This window comes from Kryptolebias marmoratus, linkage group LG17 (genome assembly GCF_001649575.2).
Source record: "Kryptolebias marmoratus isolate JLee-2015 linkage group LG17, ASM164957v2, whole genome shotgun sequence".
Lineage (NCBI taxonomy): Eukaryota > Metazoa > Chordata > Actinopteri > Cyprinodontiformes > Rivulidae > Kryptolebias > Kryptolebias marmoratus.
Window position 1 is genome coordinate 19,331,496 of NC_051446.1, and position 19,873 is coordinate 19,351,368.

General features: G+C 37.1%; 1 protein-coding gene across 7 annotated transcripts in view; it reads right to left on the reverse strand.

The window, feature by feature from the left end:
* Window positions 1-19,873, reverse strand: part of pald1a (phosphatase domain containing paladin 1a) — a 47,826-nt gene continuing 27,953 nt past the window's right edge. For 6 of the 7 annotated variants that reach the window (XM_017438954.3, XM_017438995.3, XM_017438980.3 and 3 more), the window contains exons 19-20: window positions 11,602-11,757; window positions 1,956-2,105 (exon numbers count right to left, since the gene is read on the reverse strand). In XM_017438954.3, the coding sequence (XP_017294443.1) occupies window positions 1,956-2,105; window positions 11,602-11,757 (306 nt within the window). Of the gene's footprint in view, window positions 2,106-11,601; window positions 11,758-19,873 lie in introns of all 7 variants that reach the window. The other variant, XM_017438946.3, reaches the window with a different exon arrangement.

Consider the following 19,873-nt stretch of genomic DNA (forward strand, 5'->3'; position numbering starts at 1 on the left):
TTCTTCACACAGAAGGGTTTTATTTTATCTTGTAAAAAGCAATGCCATGATACCAAAAGCAGACATGCAGGTCAATCTGGTATTTATTTTAGCCTCCAAATAACAAAAGAAATGGCACTTAAAGTAAATAAAAGGCAACACATCGTCTTAATAAGGAGCTTATTGAAAAGGATTACAAAGAAAAGCTAAGGAATTAGGGTGTTATTGCAAACCATAAATGTATGTTCTTGTGTTAAAAGTCACAAATTTCTAAATGCAAAAAATCCACATAAAAATACTTTTCCAACTTACTTTCAATTAACATAATCTGTTTACTCTTAATAAGTTATTTGATGCACAACAAACTGAAAAAAATTGGAATAAGAGCAATTTTCATTCCCTTTTTCTCATTTCTCTGGTTTTAAAGCAGGATTTATGCCAACTATGCATCTTTGCTAATTAAAAGAGTAACAAAATGCCCTACATGATAAAAGTGCTTGGTCATGAAGGAAATGCTGTACAGTAAAAGTTGCCCTGTGTAGACATGGGTAACAATAACCGTCACGTGTTCAGTGTAACAACCGTATCCTTGTTGCTCCAACTGGGTGACAAAAGCAAAACAAAACTTTTTTTTGTTTTGTTTTCCAAGCAGTGAATCATCCAACTGTTATTTCTTTCCACTGACGTCACCAACATGAGCTTCAGTCAACCCCATCAAGTGGTACCAAGTGTTTCTAAATCCCAAGTTACACACCAAATATTTGCCGTTTCCAGCCATAAGTCTTCCACCCAGATGCTCAATTTGATTCCTGTTAGCAGACTGGTGATGTGAAGATTGTGTGACCTGTTTATAAAAATGAAACTCCACAAATTTTTCTGACATCCAAGTCTGTTTAAAACTCTGATTTTGTAGCTTGCTGCTCATCTCTGTTTGAGTCTGACAGCTTGAGGCTACATTAGCTGCAGCGTTTTCCCACAATCAGGCTGTAGGACCGCCAGTGGGGAGGCTTCTGAAAGTTGGCCAATCAAAAGAAGCAAGCTTTTCGAGACGGAGACTTTGAAAAGACAGGAGCCTAATTAGGTCAGACATGAAAAATTAGATATTTAAATATATTTTAATTCTTCTGTAAATCATGCAATGCTTTTCTATTGGAGTCCAACAAAAATACAGAGCTTTTTTTTTTAAACGGAGGTGATGTTTCAGGAAAATTTCATTTAAAGGACCTCTGTAAAAATAATGTAACTATCACCACTCTGCAAACAAACCAAAAGACATAAATATGTTCATAACACAACTGACGTGTTAGTACCTGCATCATGATACTTCCAATTAAATGTAAAAGAAAACAGGTACAAAACAGGAGCAGTGCTGCTGTTCTGCTTTTAAAAAAATGGCAGAATCTTGTGCTCTCTACATCATTTACGCTAACAAGGATTAGAAAGCTCGCAGGCACATTAATACTTAAATAAAAAACAGGTTTCATATACACAGGGACTCAAAAACCTCCGATCTTTCGTTCTAACTGGAGGAAAAGGTCAGGGACACGACAACAAACTGCCGTGACTGGCAACCAAGAATAAATGGCTAACAATGGAATTTGTTTCTTTCCTTCATAACATTTAACTCTTTTTCCCAACAGGAGCTTTCAATGCCCATCACAATAAAAAAAACAACATTTTAAACCATAGAAAATAAATGAATTATTAGTACACTGGAGTTCAACATTTATCATTGATTGAAAAGGCACAAAAAATGAGAAAATTACCAACTTCTGACTCAAAAAGATCTTAACAAAACTCAACATTAATCAAACTGTTAACATCATCAGTGAGTAAAAAAAAATAAAATAAAACGAACACAAAACATGGTGTAAAGGCATAGAAGAAACAAAAAACTAAAAGCATAATAAGGTTCCTGTAAATGTCTCTCTTTCTGAAAAGCACAGAGCTTGTTTTGGGGCATTCAGTGATCCTTCTCAGATGAACTCCCCTCGGAAAGGAAGTGATTGAATGTTTTGCTGCTGCCAGCGGTAGCGCAGCCTGGCCAGCGGGGTGTCTCTCGGGTCTTCGAACTCTGAGAAGCCCAGCTGGTTGAAGATGTCATAAACTCCAGCTCTGGCAGCCACCTACCACAGAAAGACACAAAGCGGCAATTAAAAAAAAAGAAAAATCAGCCAGACAAGACTTCATCATCGTGTGTGAGTGAGAAATGGCTGCAAAAACACAACCATTTTTTTTTTGCTGTTTTGTTTTTAGAGCCAAAACATGCTGTTTGGTTTCCTGCATGTGCAGCTGTTTCAGTGGAACAGTAGGTGTCTGCTGTGGGTTTGGAAAGGACATGATGTTGAAGGAAAATAACTCAGGATGCTTCAATTTTTTTTATTTTTTTTTCCGATCAATTGAACACATCTTGTCTGTAACCAGGCTTTTACTAGCTGAACTGAGCTCTAAGCATGTTTACATGAGACAGACGTGAGCTGTGGAGCGCCTCGGTGGAAACAGATGATCATTCATGAATGATGGAGCCTGAAAATAGATCTCCAGGTCTTATACTGTTGTACAATGTTGAAGCATCTTTGGGCAAGCCATTAAATTTCAGCTGTGTTTACAAGTTAGGTCTTGCTTGTTTGCTCCCTGCCTACATGAGTATGAATGGGTGAAATAAAAGCAATTTATGAACAAAAAAAATTGTTTAAACCTCATTAAGTGAAACCATTATTGTTTGATTTTGTTGTACCCATTAAACCTTTATGAATCAGAAGTCCCAACCACCTCACTACACCAAGGTGGGCAGAATCTAGGAACAACCTTGGGGCAAAATTACAGAAATAAAATCTGTTTCTCCTTCTCAGAAAATTTTATGAATGAATCCGAACGTTTCCTCAAGAGGCTTCACTGTTCGTGATAGCCTGCAGGTCACGCCGAGTTACGGTCTGCCATGATGTCAAACACCAAACGATTCATGGGAAACACAGCGAGCAACCAGAAACATCTGCGCACAAATCAAACAATCTCAGTGAATCAATGCAAAACCAGCAGACACAGACTTCCCCGAAAAATAACTTTCAAAAGATTGAATGGCCAATTAGAAGTGCCGCAACTTGCCAAGTTTACTCGACAGGGGAGGCTTCAATGTTCAGTCACTTCCATGAATAAAAATAAAATAACACGAAGAAGTCAGTTCTTGGGGGAAATTCTCCCTTGCATGTGAAACACTTAGTTTGGAATCAGCGCAGAAACTGAATGAAGCCACAGGACATTTAAGAGAGAACATGGCTTAAAACACTGCCAACTCATTTTTTTTCTTTTTATCCTTAGGCGGTCAGGAAACAAGAAAGACGAAAGCATGAGAAGAAAAGTCTAAACACTGGAGCAAATAAGGGCATATTTCACTTTTATAGCAAACAAAAATGGAAAATATGATTCCGATTTGTATTCGTATGGTTGAAAGATAATCATTTAAGTGCTACTTGAGATACGTTCAAAAATGGGTTGTCATGGTAAACGCTGAGAAAGTCAAACAGGAACAATGAACAGGAATAATACTATCCAATATTTCTTTCACTAACAATGATTATAGATTAGATGGCCAGGTTTGTGCAGAAACAAACACAGATATCGCTTAGTATGAGCTGGATTATCTGTTTACTGACAATGCACAGCCAACTTTACAATAGATAGATAAAATTCTGCTTCATAGACAAATTTTAACTCTTTATCAGATGAATTGCATGAGTAAAAAGAATCCCACGGCTTCTGTTTGCCTGTTTTAAAGCAGCTGTTTAGAAGTAATCCAGTTCTTTTCATTCCATCCATGTCTAGGTCCGACGTGTTCCTGGAAAGCTGACAGCCTGCGTGTGCTCGACAAGCTTTTTGATGGGAACAAATGACTTTGTGCAGCTGAACCATTTGTTAGCAGATGTGACTCCTTAGAGACACTCTAGATTTGCACAATTAACTAGGACAACCTGACTCATCCACTCCACAGCCTTGCAGGCCTAAAAAAAAGGGGGATGTGTGGAAAAATTGCGAACAGTGAAAATTTGTGTTTGAGACTTCTGAAAGAGGATGTCAGGGGGATCAAATAAAAAGTGATTATATGTAAAGCTGAGGTCAAAATTTGGTGTATTCTATGTCAGATAAGTTGCTTGGAAAGTTTTACCCCCTCACAACGAATATTTGATCCCGTCAGGTCAGTTTGACTATAACATGATGTAAAAAACTGTACTTTGAACACAGAAAACATACAAAAAGTTAAGTCCATGTGTCTTAGTAACAAATAGTACATGTTTAATCTATCTCTCTTTTATTTCCAACTCTTGTGAAAAGTTAAAAAAAAAAGCCTGAAGAAAAGATTTAGCCCCCTGCAAGGCCAATATGTTGTTGAAAAACCTTCAGTTTGCACCTCTTGGGATAATTCAATACTCATTTTTAAAAACTGTTATTAAATAGACTTTTGATGCTCTTCTCTACAGGCATGTCTTCATCATTTTAAAACTGAGGTAAGAACTTCTCGAATCCATCTGCCATCTTTTTTTGTTGTGAGGATATAGATTTTTTTTTTTACGTCTCTACAGTGATCTAAACTGGCTCCTCAGTAATCATAAATGCTAATTGCTGAGAATAGATTTTGAGTTAGAGTAAACAATAAACTTTAAGGGTCACATCACTTTCCTTTTAGTAAAGACTCACTAAGCCAAACTCTTCACTGGCCATTTAAAATGTGAAACCTCGGTACAAGTTACATGAGAGCTCGATTCTTTTACAACCCATACTTATCCATGGTGGTCCTTTTTTTTTCCTTCAGTATAGCAACCACAGTTTAATGGGCTAAAATTATTAAAAAGTTAACTTTATGTCTCTTCAGAGCACTAAATGTGAGCTTGTGTGATAGGAACCAGTGGCTGGACTCATCAAAAAGTAAGTGTAGTGTTTACTTGGGTCAGTGTCAGTCGGTGGTACAGTAAGTTTAAAACATCTTCCATCTTCTAACTCTTTTTTATATTAATGTATGAATATTTAAAAAACTGGAAGAAAAGATCTTTTATCTCGAAATGAACTGTCTGGGTGAAACAAAAAGCAAATAAGAAAAAAAAAAAAAAAATCGAAAAATCTTTCCTATCACAGCATAAAAAAGTCAATGTATAAAACTATTGCAGGAAACAGCAATGCCCTCTGATACTGATACTGATCCTTACTGCAGCGAAGGAAAAGAAGCCTCAGACTAACACTGACTTGTTGCTTCATCAGTATAGGTGGTGTGTGCTGTTATTATGTTTAGAGGTTTGTGAAGTTTTCTTTCTAGTCTCTAATGATAGATATTATAGTAAAGATACACGATGGTCCTGTGCAGCTCTTTGCACAGATCCAATCTTCTTTTTAATCATATTTTTGTTTCTTTCGAGTTCCTGGCTCTGATGCTGCTGCTCAAACAAACGACTGCATTATGCTTTGTTCCCGCACTGTCCTCTTCACCCCATCACGCCAAATGATTGTGTGGCGAAAATAAAAAAGCTCAAAGGGGAGTAATATATAAAATCAAAGCAGACCTTTATATCTGCACTATGTAAAACATTATTAAAAAATAAATAAATAAAAATATTGTTTTGAAATCATGGTTTTAAATCACAGCATCGTGCTTCTTTTGATGCGCTCGGTTGGTAAACTGGCCTTGAAGTTGCTGCCTGGTGATGCCTTTTTGGAAAGATGTCTTTCATGCTGCATTGAAATGATCACTAACACCAACACTCATTAGGTGGCTGGAGCAGCAGTGCTGGATAGAGGGGGGGAGGGTAGCGAGGAGGCACCGGTTTTTCCCATAGTCAGCTATCTCAAAGGCTGCACATACTATGCTGGTATGGAAGGGGGGGTGGGACAGGGAGGCCTCTATGCCACACATCAAAACAGCTGGAGTGACTGATAGAGTACTTCTCCTACAGGCATCTGAGGTATGCACTGTACACAAGTCCTGCCATTGTGCAAAATCAAACATTTTTGGATTAGCAAACGTGAATTTCAAATCTAATAACTCTTCTGATCTTTTTGCTCTGATCTGACTTTATGGCCCCGATGACACTACAAACAGAACTTTCCCCAAATGTGTTCACAGCGCCTCAGTCAGCACCAGTTACATCAAATGCTATGTACAGTATATAGTCTTGCGATGTTGAGATTCTCACCAAGCTTGGGAAGGAAACGGTTTCAAAATTTCTTCTGCAGCATGACGGCAAACCCATCAAAGGGCCACAGAATCTCACGAAACCATCTTCTGGCAAAAGATAAACAAGACGACCAGCGACACACAATTCTGTCACTCCTTTGAACATCCAACATTTGAGACTTGGAAAAAAAAAAAAAAGGTACTAAAAATGACTGCCTCGAAAAAAGAACAGATGCCTCAAATAGCACCGGAGTGGTTTTAGAGTCCAAAAAAAAGGAATTTTTTTTTCTGTTAAAAGTTTATAAAATAGGAGCAAAATTAAAAACAACCATTAAAAAAAACAAATGTTCAATTCTTCAAATGTTTATTTTTGGTTCAGCTTTATTTAGAAACTAGGAAAGTAAAGATTTTGGTAAACAATACCTATTTTCTCAAGTTTTCGGTCCTCAAAATATATTTTATTCTGTTGCAAAAAGCGCCTAACATATCAGAAGCTGGCAATGTTTGTTTCTCAGCATGCCTGGAAACAGTGCACTCCTGCTTTTAATGGCCACAGAAATCTAATTAGACCACACGCATAAAGCACAGCCAATATAGAATGCAGGACAGACGATGGCGCGTAGACCTGACAGGTTGTGTATCCATGGCGATGACCCTCGACTCACGCCTCTGGCGATGGAGTTTGTCATTACTGATTCCGCCACGGTCACTGATGATAGGCTAGTGATTGTGCCCTGGGGTTGGCTGGGTCAGAATGATTGGGCTGCTGCCAGATTGTGCTGCAACTGGGCCACTAAATACATCCCGATGCAGATGGTGAGACTCCGCCATGTCAAATGTTCTTCTGACCAATGACACAAGGAACTAAACAAGCTACTTTTGTAGCTTCTGACACATGCATATTCACTGTCTGGTTTGAAAATATCTCAAGACCTCAAAAATGAATCAGTAAAAAAAAAAAAATCATCTCACAGATACAATCTAATCTTAACTCGAACACCAAAGACAGTGGTTACCAAGGAAACCATCTCCCTTGCAGAGCTTGACTGGTTCAAACAAATAGCTACCTCATGTATGAATAGTGGAATTTATTTAATGATTAAATAAAGAAACATCTTTTGTGCTCTGCCATTGGTGGTTGAGCCACAGATACCTCGGCAACTGGGGAAAAAAAAAATACAAATGATTTACAATCTATTTTTCTGGATGTTCAAAAAAATCATCATTCAGTTTTTGCAATCAGTTAAATAATTATATTCCAACTGACTATATATTTTAATTTTTTTTAAATGAAAAACATAACTAGTGTTAATAATTAGAAAAAGAAAATAATGATCAAGCCATGTGACAACACTTTAGAGTTTGCTTAATCGTATCGTCATTAATTCTTCTGCTGAACATGGTTTCTGTAAATCACAGTTTTTTACTCCCTGACATTCGAACATGGGAATAACAAACGGACTGAACCTGACTGACTCAGCCAAACTTGACATTAGCTGAAGTTAGAGCGCGTACACAGAACTGATAAATTATGGCTTTTAGCCGTCCTTGTATTTAGTTTGAGAAGAACAGAAAAAACACACACACAATTTATGGTACTTAAAAAAAAAAAAACACTTAAAAAGCAAAGCAGGGTTTGTGAAGCCGTTTTCCATTTAACTCGTGGTTACAAACTGTACAACAGAGAATAAAAATTGGAAATTAGTTTAAATAAAAACAACATTTACTGTGTTCTTTGTAAAAGAATGATCCTATTGCTTAAATTTTGTAAATCTACTAATTTCTTGTTTCCATTTATTGAATGACTTATAAAACACCAACTAAAAGTATAAGGTATATCTTTGCAGTGACGTTGCAGTACGACTTTTTATTCACACTACAGAACCTAAACATACAGGGTTAGTGTCAGATGGAGTGACTGGGTGTAATCTCCCCTGCTTTACACTGACTGTTAACATGTGCAGCATGAATGTGTGAATAAGCACAAGAAAATGAACAAAAACCAAATCAGAAAATGTTGCAAGTTCAAACATCTGCATGTTTCCTCTGACACTTTAAAAAAAGCTTGGGGTCAAGCCAGGCATCTGTCAAGATGATTATCTTGTTAAGTGTTCAGCCATCACAAGTATTAGATTTAAATAACGCCTCACACTGCAAGCTGAGGCCGCGGTTTAAATGATAATGTAACTCTTATTTCCATGAGTTTCATTCTTTAGTGACTCAGCTAATATTAGCAGGGCTCCACATTTGTATTACAATGTGTGATTATACAAGTCCTTTCAAACCAAAACAACCTTTTTCACTGTTCTTATAACCATTTAAACCAGTTTCCTTCCTTTTATGCTTCAGCACTGCGGGGGACGATGGCCATCTATATAAGCTATATAAGTGGTCCCCAATTTTCTGTAATTTTTTTTTACCACAATACAAACTAATGAGTAACAAAGGAACATAATTGGTTCAATTGTAAGCATGTATTGATTAAGAAATCCATTTATACAGTTTACCTTAGGTTTTGTTGCTGACACTGGTCCAAAACGCCTCATATCATCAGCAACATGTGACGTCAGTCGCTAAACAGTTAGATGTTGTTATGTCACAAGCAGCGTACACCAAAACCCTGCTGAGGTTCTACTAAAAGACCTCTTTTGATAACTTTTGACCCTCGTTTATCATTCTTTTACATTACTTTTGTTTGGTGCTTCCCATGTCCAAATGATTCATTGTGCTTTAAAAGACAATATGAAGTTAAATGATTGGTCAGCATTCACCTTTTTTAATATCAGGAAAAACTCTCAATAAGTTTTTTTTTGAGGTGTCAGCATCCATCCGATGAACAGCACTGGTAATGCTGGTGACTTGTTCCTCACTCCTCCTGCAGAAATTAGGCTTTCGTGCTTCAGGACATGCAAGACAATTGCCAGATATTGATAACTGTGAGGTGCAAAATGTCCCGTGAGGTCAATAACCTTCAGCTGCGAGTAATTTACCACAAGGACTAAATATGGTTTTTACAAGGTATAACACGCGAGTTTCACAGAAACACCAATAAAGTTAAAAATGATTTAGAAAGTGCAGTTACTGTAAGAAGAGCAGCATAAATCGCTGGTTTTGAAAGTTCTTTATTAGCCTCTTTAAATGCCACAAACTTAACATAAACAAAGCTTAACTGAACTGTCTTTATGAAAATGAAACTGGTGTTTGTTAAAGAAGAAGCTCAAGGTTAAGATTTTCAGAAGCTGCTACTGAAAACAAAAATAGGCTAAAAGTGGCCGATTTTTTTTTACAGTTAAATAAATTCAAAAAATGTTGTGAACTCGGGAGCAATTTCCTGAGACCTGCTACCTGCATAGCTTTTTGTATTGACATTCGGAAACAACTTTAAGATGAGTGCAGAAGCTGAAAGCAATATTTAAAGTGGAAACTAAATGCTATAACCTCAAGTTACTGTTGAACTAAATAAAAAAATAAGATGTTCTGTCGTGATCATGGTATGAATACTGGTGAAAATAAATAAAAATAAAGTTATAATGTAGCTATGGAAACTGACAGTTTATAAATTTATCCCAAAACTCTGAACATTAACTTCTATTTGTTAATCCTTTTTTTCTTGTAAACAAATAAACCAATGACCTTTTCTTTTGCTGACTGATTTAAATTGGACGTTTTCGATTAAACCATCATAGGGACAACTGTTCACATACTGTGATCAGCTCAGCTCAGCAAATTACTGGAGCTTTTGTTCACAAAATGGCTTTTCCCCCCAATCAGCATAAAAGTAGAAATACATGCAATAACAAAAGTAAACATTATTTTTGACATGTTAGAGTAAATTGATGTGATTTCTGTTCTTTTCCTTTGTGAGCTACCCTGTATTTTCCTATGGCATAACTGGGCAATTAGAGCCACTCTGATGCACCACATTTATTTGCTATTCATAACAGGAATTATAAGCCCCGGATGACTGCACATATTTCTGTGACAAATGTTTTCACAGCAATTGTTCCGGTTTATTTTAGGGGTTTGTTTTTTTTCTTTGAGTTTAATCCATTTTACTAAGAAAAAAAGAAGAAGAATTTTTTTAAAACATTCTTGGGTTTTTTGGTGTTTCCTCAAATTATTGTTCCACAGATGAGAAGTTTTGAAGTAGCAGGCTTGACTCCAACAGTGACTTTGGCATCTTTGATTAAAAATAAATTATTTCCACCAAGGACAAAACATACTGGAATCTGCTTTTGCAGGAATTCGCAACATTTTAAATCTTTTTTTTTTTACATTCTGCAAAGCTACAATAAAAAACCAAATATTGTGCTGCAACAAATACCGTTGATTAAAATGCTGCCCACTCATGTAAATGTAAAATCAAAGTATTTCATTCCGTTTTAGATAGATTTTTTGAGCTGTCACGTTCCATAAAAACAGTCTTTTTGTCAACCAGCCAAACTGCTGAACAGTCTTGACATCACATGATTGTAACATCTAAGGAGCGCATTTTTATTGTCTGCTGGGTACAACTTACGCACACCTCATTTGTTTGGAGCGCACAGAAACTCCCTGCAGAGGAACAGCTTGCTGAGAGATTAATTCACTCCCAAAAACCACAGAACAAAGACAATACGAAGAAGCGGGCCTCTGTAGCACCAGCACTAGGTTAGAAATTCCTGGAGAAAAACCCCAAATGAAACTAATGAGTTCACAATGTGCACAGGCTTAGGTGGAAGTCGTTTTCCATATGAAAAGTTACGGAAAGAAATGTAAGGAAATATAGATAAATCAGTGGCAACCTTCAAATCTTGCATTTGGAGAGCAGACTTTAAATAGGCCTTTTACTACAGAGAACATTTAGTTAATGACTGTTTGGAAAAAAAAAAAAGATTTATGATATAATACCAGTTTTTTTTTTCTTTAACAGCTTTGGAACAGTGAGAGTTTAAGGTGGTGGATCCCTTTATATCAGGGGTGGAATGGTTTTCAGAATCCACCGTTTGGTTCGCTTTTGGGGTGTTTTTCAGTTTTACACTTACACTTTTTAAAATATCAGGCAGTCTGAAGGACATGTCATGAAGTCATGTAAATCTTACCCACGTTACTGTGACAGTCTTCGGTTAAAGCTAGGTGGGATTTTTCTACAGCGACAGGCAAGACTGTGCTTATTTGAAAATGTTCTTCTTTCATTTGGCAAAAATGAAATATTTTTGCCAAATAACTATTTGCCTCAAGCTTTTTCAAAAATACAGTTTTACAAGCTGTACGCACAAATAAGCCACAATGTTCAGAACGGCTTGCTGCTCACCTGATTGCAAACACACAGAATTCAGTGAGAAAATTTGCGGATTTTCTCGCAATATTGACTCGAATTTAAGTTGCCAACTAGTGTCCAACAGTCCAGCCCAGTGAAATACTACCTTTAGGTGCATAAAAGTGAATTAAAAGAAGAGAGAGAAAAACGAATAAAAAGGTACCTGTTCCATCCACACGGAGAAGCAGCGCTGCCAGGAGTCCTTCTTCTCCAGATGCAGGTATGTGTTGAAGAGGATGAGGTACATGTAGCGCTCCAGGTACCGCCAGCTCTTGAGCATCAGCTGCTGACACTCCTTTTCACTCTTTTCATGTTTGGCCTAAGAACAGACATAAACAGTGTTTTATTAGTGTACCAACAGGGTTAGTTTCCAAATACATGTACAGATGTTTGCTGTAACTCTGCCTCCAGCCACTGAGCTTGGCATTTGTCTTTTGAGAAGCTTGATCAACTTTGACGCAATGTTTTTAGTTTTCAATAGTTAGTACTTGATCAGAAGAGACAGCGGTCATAACATTGTCTGTGTTACTACTCGAATGTTTGTGTGCGGCACAAAGATAGATCATGTAAAGTTTCAAAATCTTGCAAGCACAAAAGTCAAGAAAAATGTTAAAAATATAACAACAAACAGCATTATAACTCATAAAATCCAGTTACGTGTGTTATCCATTCTGTACATTCATAACCTTTTCAAGCTCAAGACTTTTTTTCTTTCCTCCTTGTGATTCAACCATTGTGTGTGATCTCAGTTATCTGACTTCAAGCTGGGTTTTATATGGCTGATATACTCGATGCACCGGCAGACCCTCCTCAGTCATCAGATTCTTTCATCTTTTCTGCCCTTTCATCTGCTGACAATGCTCCATGCCAGATATGAGTTTTGACATTTGGAGGGAGTTCAACTGGTATCAAGCAAAACACTCATCAAACATACACCTGCAGAACAAACTACCTGTCGTAATAGTTGTTTACTTCTTGGGCTTTTTAAAACCTTTAAAATCAACTGTTTTACTAAAAGTGTAATTAAATGGTTGCTCCTGGGATAATTACTAAATAAATAAAATTTTCGCTACATAACCCTATGGTCAGCAGCACAAGAACAGTGCAATTACCCAAAGTACAAGATGGTCCAATAATTCCTTTGATTGTTACTTAAGGGACAAGATAATAACACTTTTACATGACTAATCCAGTGTCTGTAACAAAGAGAGGAAAAGTCTTTGAAAATCAACACTGAATAAAAGATAAAAATGTAAAATAGACACTGAAGTTACTCGACTAAATATAAGCTTTGTTCAAGTATTTAGTTTGTACATTAAAATTTCCAAAATAATTGTCTTCCAAAAACCCTGTGGCACTTGTAAATCACAACAACAACAATGAAGATTATTTCTAAATGCTGTGAAAAGACTCCGCAGAACTACTACATGCCAATTTCACAAAGTAAGGTTAGCAACCGGGTTGCTTCTCGATTACAGGTTCTGTGAAGCACCAAGGTGAATGCAGACAGGCTTTCATTTCTGTGTTGACTCAGTGACACATTGTTTTCCTTTCTTTTGGCCTTTATTTTTTACCCAGATTGTTTGGAGCTATACAATTTACTTTCCAACTGTGTGGTAAACTCTAAGGTTTGTACGGAATTTTATAGCATGTAAGTTTGGATGAAAGGCAAATAAATGTGTGCCTTAAGTGTAGCATAGGTCAATGAGCTGGTGCAGGCACTTTGACACTTTATCAGAGTATTTTTTTAAGGTTAAACTGAAGTAAGGATGTTTAAACTAACAGTTTACAGCAGATATTTTGGGAGAAGGAAGAAATTAATTACATTTTTCAAAGGTCTGTGTGCCAGAACTAATTGGAAACTGTCCTCAGCCTCAGCATACGATCATTCCACAGATGAGTGACACAGCAGACAGAGAGAGAGGATGAAAGGGGTTTCCTGTCCACTCCCAAACTGCTCGGGCTGGATCCCAATTTTCCAAGCATCTGTTCCAAAGTTGATGAGAAACAACACCTAGGCGGACAAAAGTATGCACTGCATGTTTGGTTTTTTTTTTGTTTTTTTAAATCATCTCTCTTAGGGTAAAAAGGAGAAAAGTTACTACCGGTTACAAATTTCTCAATGTGAGCACCACAGTGAAAGGGCAGGTGAACGCTGGTGAACCTGATCACCCTTTGCACCCTACACCCCCAGAGGCTTTTAGCATTTCATCTTTTACCTTGAAAAATTCACAGTTTCAAAGCCAGGCATGCATAAGCCACTGAGCCCTCACACACACACACACGAAAGCGATCCGTTTGCAGAGATTACATAATTCACACCTCCACAATCCACTGAACTCTAAATCTGGGGCTGCCATCTGTCTGCCCACTTGGAGTGAGCCATATGTGAGGTCGAGTGGTCTCATGTGCACTTTCAAAAATTCCTTCCAGAAAACCGTGTCAGAAAAGATGGTTTACATTTCTAAGGTTATCGAAGAATCCAACATTCTGGCGCTATGTAGACACTACTTTGCATTTTCTTTCAAACTGAAAACCGAGGAGATCTGTTCCTTCCCCCTATTTTTCTTTGTAAAGCTTATGGACAAGTTTCTATTAAGTTTCCAAAAGAAAAAAGGGGGGAGGGAGGGGGATGAGAACTCATTGCATCTTTTCATCTAGAACAGTCTTTAAAGCAAAAAATAAGCAACTGGTTGGAGAATAGCAGAAGTGTTATAACATCCTGAGCTCTCGGCAGGCCTTAACAAAAGGTCAAACGCAAACCATTGTTCAAGGCTCAGAAATATGCATTGGCCAAGCAAACCTCTGAGAAATGGCTAAGAGATGTATTCTAAAAGTAGAATTAAAAGTAGAGACAATAAAACCTTAAAAATGTCATGTGTCATTTTATTTGTTCCAGTTAGGAGCCTTGCTGCAATGTTTGAATATAATGTTGTCTTAAATCTTAATCTTATTCTTAGCATCAAAACACATCATGATCACAAAAAGCAATATATCCCAGATGTCACAGCTTCCAAGTATGTCTAAAATATAAACACATTTTACATCAAATGTACAACCAAACTCATGCTCATGTTTATAATGTTTTATACAAAAAAAGGGTTTTACATGTAAAACAGCAGCCTGATCTTGTCTTGTTTCCACAAGTCCAACACTCAAAAAGGTAGGCAATGAGTAGTGCCTGCTTATTATTAAATAACAGTAAAGATGCTTTCAATAAATCCTAACACTTACATTCAGATTCAAATCCTCACAGTGAACTATGCCAAAAAAAAGAAAGAAAAGCATAAATCATTCACAGCAATAACATGATACATGACAGTTTGTCTTTGAACTCCTTATCACTTATATTAGGAAGGCAGGGTTGAAAACAAGTCTGAGCTTGAGTTTCCCAATTTAAAGAAAAAGGAATATCATCTTTGGATATGTCAAATTACTGTCTTGTGTCTGAGTCCATTTTACAGCTTTTATACGATACCAGGACCACTGAACCATCAGTTTCTGTAAGACTACAGCTGCAGCTTTTGCAAGGGTGTCTTGACTACTTACCATCATCCACTCTAATTTGTACCCATTCAACCAAATGGGCATGTAAAGTCAGCCTTACCTCAAAGAGAAGTGTCTGATTCACTCAGCTGAATACATACATGATTAAAGGTGAACACTTACTGATGTGAAAACAATAACTGCAAGATGACAAATTCAATGTGAGACGTCACAGATTGTGAAACAACTGAGAACCAATAAACCTTTTAATCAAATAACTTCCTAGTTAAAGGGCTTTTTTGATGATGTAATTTAATTTTTCCCCAGATATTTTTAAACACACAGAGCAACTAGAGGGATCAACGAATTGCCGCGGGCCTAACTTATCGCCGCCTCGTGTATTTGAGCACTGAAGCGAGAGGTGCGTATCATGGGGAGGTTTGTCTGTTTGACATATGGTGTCAATTACCAGTTGATGGGGATGCCGAGGTAAAAAGGCCAACCCGTGTTAGCCCTTCCCACACAAGTTTGCACAAACAGCTATTCATCCGACTCCACGAGAACACCTCCCACCAAATCCCAAACCAAACTCTAGCATGTCTAGAGTGGACAGGCGGTCTACACATGGTTTCTTGAGTCAATGAGTAAACATCTCATGGTCAAGCATATATGTTAACTTTTTTTAAAAATCTGGACCCAAACCAAGACGTAAATGTAGCAAGTTATCTGAATTGTGCTCAATCGAGAATAATTTGGCTCAGCTAAGATAAAAACTGTTAAGTCTAAGGAGTTTATACCTTAAAGAAGTTGGTCCAGTGGATCAGGTTACAAGAAGAAAATGTCTGACCTTGATAGAAGCCAGGCAACACACTGATTTATTAAGAAATAATCAGACAAAATGCAGCTTTGAGGTTCATCAGTGTAAACACAACTACAACTTTTGGTGCAAAGGTCAAACAAAGCTCATCAAGGACACATAAAAAGTTCTACTACAATATTTCTATAACCAGCACAAAAAATCTTTTACATCCAGTCCAGCATTGATGCAAGTAAAATCTAAGTCAAAGCCAATCTTTATAAATAATTACTTATCCGTGATTCATCATACATCAGATCAAAACTGAACTCAAACTAAATTATTAAAGTCCCTGAAGTTGCTGATCCACAGATCTTGCAATTATCTGATATGCTTCCAAAGACACTCAACACTGTGGCTCTTGAGTGTGAGAAACTAGAATTTTTTTTGCAGTTGTATATGAACAAAGACATCTACACATACGACAGATAGCATAAATAAGTCATCCTCATTAACATGCATTACATTGCCTTTTATTTTTAACAAAACAATGTCAAATGACTCAGAAAGCTCTAACTGTTGCCAGACGCTAGGCCAATTTTTTTCCTCTTTGTGACATTCCTTGTAAAGACTTTTTGTCAGAGACTTGAACCAAAAAGATTTTCTCTGAGCCTAAAGCTGCAGCAAATCAACAGTAATCTTAAAAACAGAGATCCATAAGGGTAGGATCATTTTATGCAAAGCGCTAAAAAATTATCTCTTTAAACATTTTTTTTTAATTGTCAAGACATTAGATATTCTCTAATTTAATAAAGCTGAAAAAGACGTGCAAATTTAGGAATAGGCAGCTGCAGTCGAGAGAATAGTTACGAAAACAAAAACAATAAATAAACAGATTATGTTAATGTAAAAAAAAACATGTAATATTGATGGACGTAGAACAGTTTAGAGGTTAAAATTGGTGCTTTTGGTGGAAGATGAATTCTCAGAATAGAAGCTTATTTGGTTGCTAAAATGCTAAAATTATTAAAAAATATAGAAAACCCTGACTCCTTTTTTATATTTTAAACTGTGTCATTCTTTAGTATTTTGCTTTTTCTGGGCTATATGTAAGACATTTTATTTTTTTGCAATCTTGATGCACAAAATTTGCCCTTTGATATATGGGTCAGCAAGAAAAATATTATGCATCATCACTCAGAACCAGAAAGACATAATTTGAGCTGCATTACCTGAAGTAGCAAAGTGCATCTTCCTTTTTTTTTATTCTGCCAGCTAAAAAGAATATGATGCATTAGAACCATCTTTCATCCATTTGTTCATCCCTTATACAGTAATTAAAAGGTTCAAAAGTGTCAAAGGTATTTAGAACTATTACTTTTACTATTTTTTCAGGGTACACATCCTGCACACCCACTGCAATGTTGTAAAAAATAAAGAAGAAGGAAAAAAAAAAGAACATCCACCCACTTAGTACCTTTGCCTTGCCAGGTTGGCCAGTAGCAGAGCAAAGTTATACATCATCTGGCCTCAAGTTGAAAAACTGATCTTTATAGATGAAGACAGTGCTCAGAACTCCTGTTTTAAAGGCACAGAGAAGCCGTACAGCAGCCAGTGGGAGAAAAAGACGAAGATGCCTCTCCGGTAATGGTTTTTGCAGATTCCAATCCTCGCTCTTTTTCCAGCCACACTGTGATGATTAAATCGTGACGTCAAAGCTGAGGTGGATATTAGAAGTAAGCTATGTCAATCCAAACACAGTATAAACAAAGCTCTATACAATCTGTCCATCAAGACAAGAACTTTCTCACACTAACAACTTAAGTCTCCTGGATCAGTGACTGAAAGCACATTTAATTTTCCTGTATAATTTAACTCAATACCTGACTGCTGTTGCCAAACTAAAATAACCCTGAGATATAACTCAAAGCAGCAAAAGAAACAGTACAATAAACGATTAAGGACTTTTAATTTCTCTAACCTATAAACAAGCATAAATACATGAGATGTATGGTGAGCAAAGAATGCCAAAGGAGGAGACGGACCTAATCAACTTAGCCTACGCACAGCCTGGAAGATCTGCCCACATTAACCACACACATTATGGTGCATTCTGTACATGCACATGCCTGGCAACACAGCACTTAGAGACTCCCATTTTTAATCAATCATTTACTGAGCTATCAAAGTACAAACAATCTGGTGTGTGTAAACCCAACAATAAGGCGGTAAAATGGCATGTCGGTGTGCTACAGCTAATTACGCAGTTAATATCTGGAGTCCTTCAGGCCAAATTTGTAGTCGTGGCCACAAATAACTTGCTGCGTAGATTCTGGTTGGTAACAGAAAGCAAACCGATACGGAGGGACATGATGACGACCTGTTTTAAAGGTTCCGCAAACCTGTCAAGGTTGAGTTTACCAACTATACTTATGGCACAAACGCTTTGACCCAGGAAGAATTTTTACCAGCCAACACAGTAAAGCTTGTTTTCTTTGACCATGAATGTATGTTTTCACACAGTAAAATGTGCTTTTAGTGATTTTCACTAACTTAATTTACATGACTTGTCAAAAAAAGCCAATAAGTGTTAAATATAGCAACATGTTTTCAGAACTTTGTCATTTTTCTTTTTAAAGACGTTAGCCAGAACAGCACAAACACTTGCTTTTCTTTTCTAAACTTGCAGAGAAGCTGCGCATGCAAATAAAAATCACAGGGCACTTAAAAAATTAGTGATTACCAAAGTAAGGACAACATGCTTTTTTTCCCTGGGAAGATAAGAGTATATTTGAATGTTCCAGACTATGTAAAGGAGGAGGAACTGATGGTGGATTTATTGGCTCAGCAGCAGGAAATGCGTTTCATTCATTCATTCAGAAGCTGGTGCCTTCTTTGACAGTAGAGTTGCAAAACTTCAAAACCAGGTGTGTTTGTACAAGAACAACTTCCAGTAATGAATCAACATGCTCTGTGAAATGTCTTGATGTAAAAAAAAAAAAAAAAAAAAATTCAATTTGGCAAGTTAGGTTTGAAAGTTCTTTACTGACTGTTTGAGCTTTAGGCTTTACAGGAGCAGTTAACTCTGTAGTTATCTTCTGTCCTCAGGTATGAAACACAGCCTCAGTGCTGTGGCATCCTGTATGTCCACGTCCTACAGATGCAACTGTCTTCCTGATTTATTCAGTGCTAGCAGCGAGCAAGTGTGAAAAAAATTAACCTTTCCGCGCTAACGTATTGAGGCTTAACAGGATATGACACACACCAGGACCACAGCTACTGGGAGCATGCTTTAACACATCTGAATGGTTTTGGAGGTGGTTATTTTTAGTCTCTATGACTACAACAATGNGGGGGGGAGTTGAACCACTGTTCTGAGAACAGAAGGAAGTGTGGGGGTATAAGAGGGGAGTCAAAGCAAAAAGCCTGTCTGAGATGCTGTGTTCCAGTAAAGTGGGCAGACTAGTAGGCAGAACAAAAAGGCAGGTGAAGTGTGAAGGCATCACAACATCAAGATAACTGCAGGCACTGGCTGAGACTTTGCAGCTACAGTCTAACTCGGACTGGTGCATTTTCAGACAGCGTGTGAAAAGTGGACATAGTTGATGTGACGTCAAGGCCACAAACCAACTTAGCTTTTTTTTTTTTAAACAGTATTTTGCTTCTGCAGCAAAACAAAGACATTTATTTCTCTAAATTTGGTAAACCTGCAAGTTATTGCAAAGAGAAGACGAACGTGACCATGAACATAAAACCTGCTAACCAGTTTGATCATTAGTTTATGTTTGTTAACATTTACAGTAACTACTAACCTGCTGAGGAGAAATGCAAACAAGTGGTGACAACATCTAAAAAAACAGCGAGAAAAAAGAATTATGCAAATTGAATATAAGCTCTGAAGAAAAGGTTTAATGAGTTCAGCCCTGACCTAGAGGGATTTTTTTCTGGATATAAAAAGACTTGTTCACAATATCTGAATTGAGTTGTGGTGTACTGCTCTATAGTGCAACAATATTTACCTGCACAAAACTTTACATGCAAACTGCAAGAAAACCTTTTGTGTATCTTTAAGCAAATTCATATTAGAAATGAGTCCTGTTGGAGAATGAAATTAGAATAGTTTTTCCTTTCTGGCTGCATTTAGCAAATATAT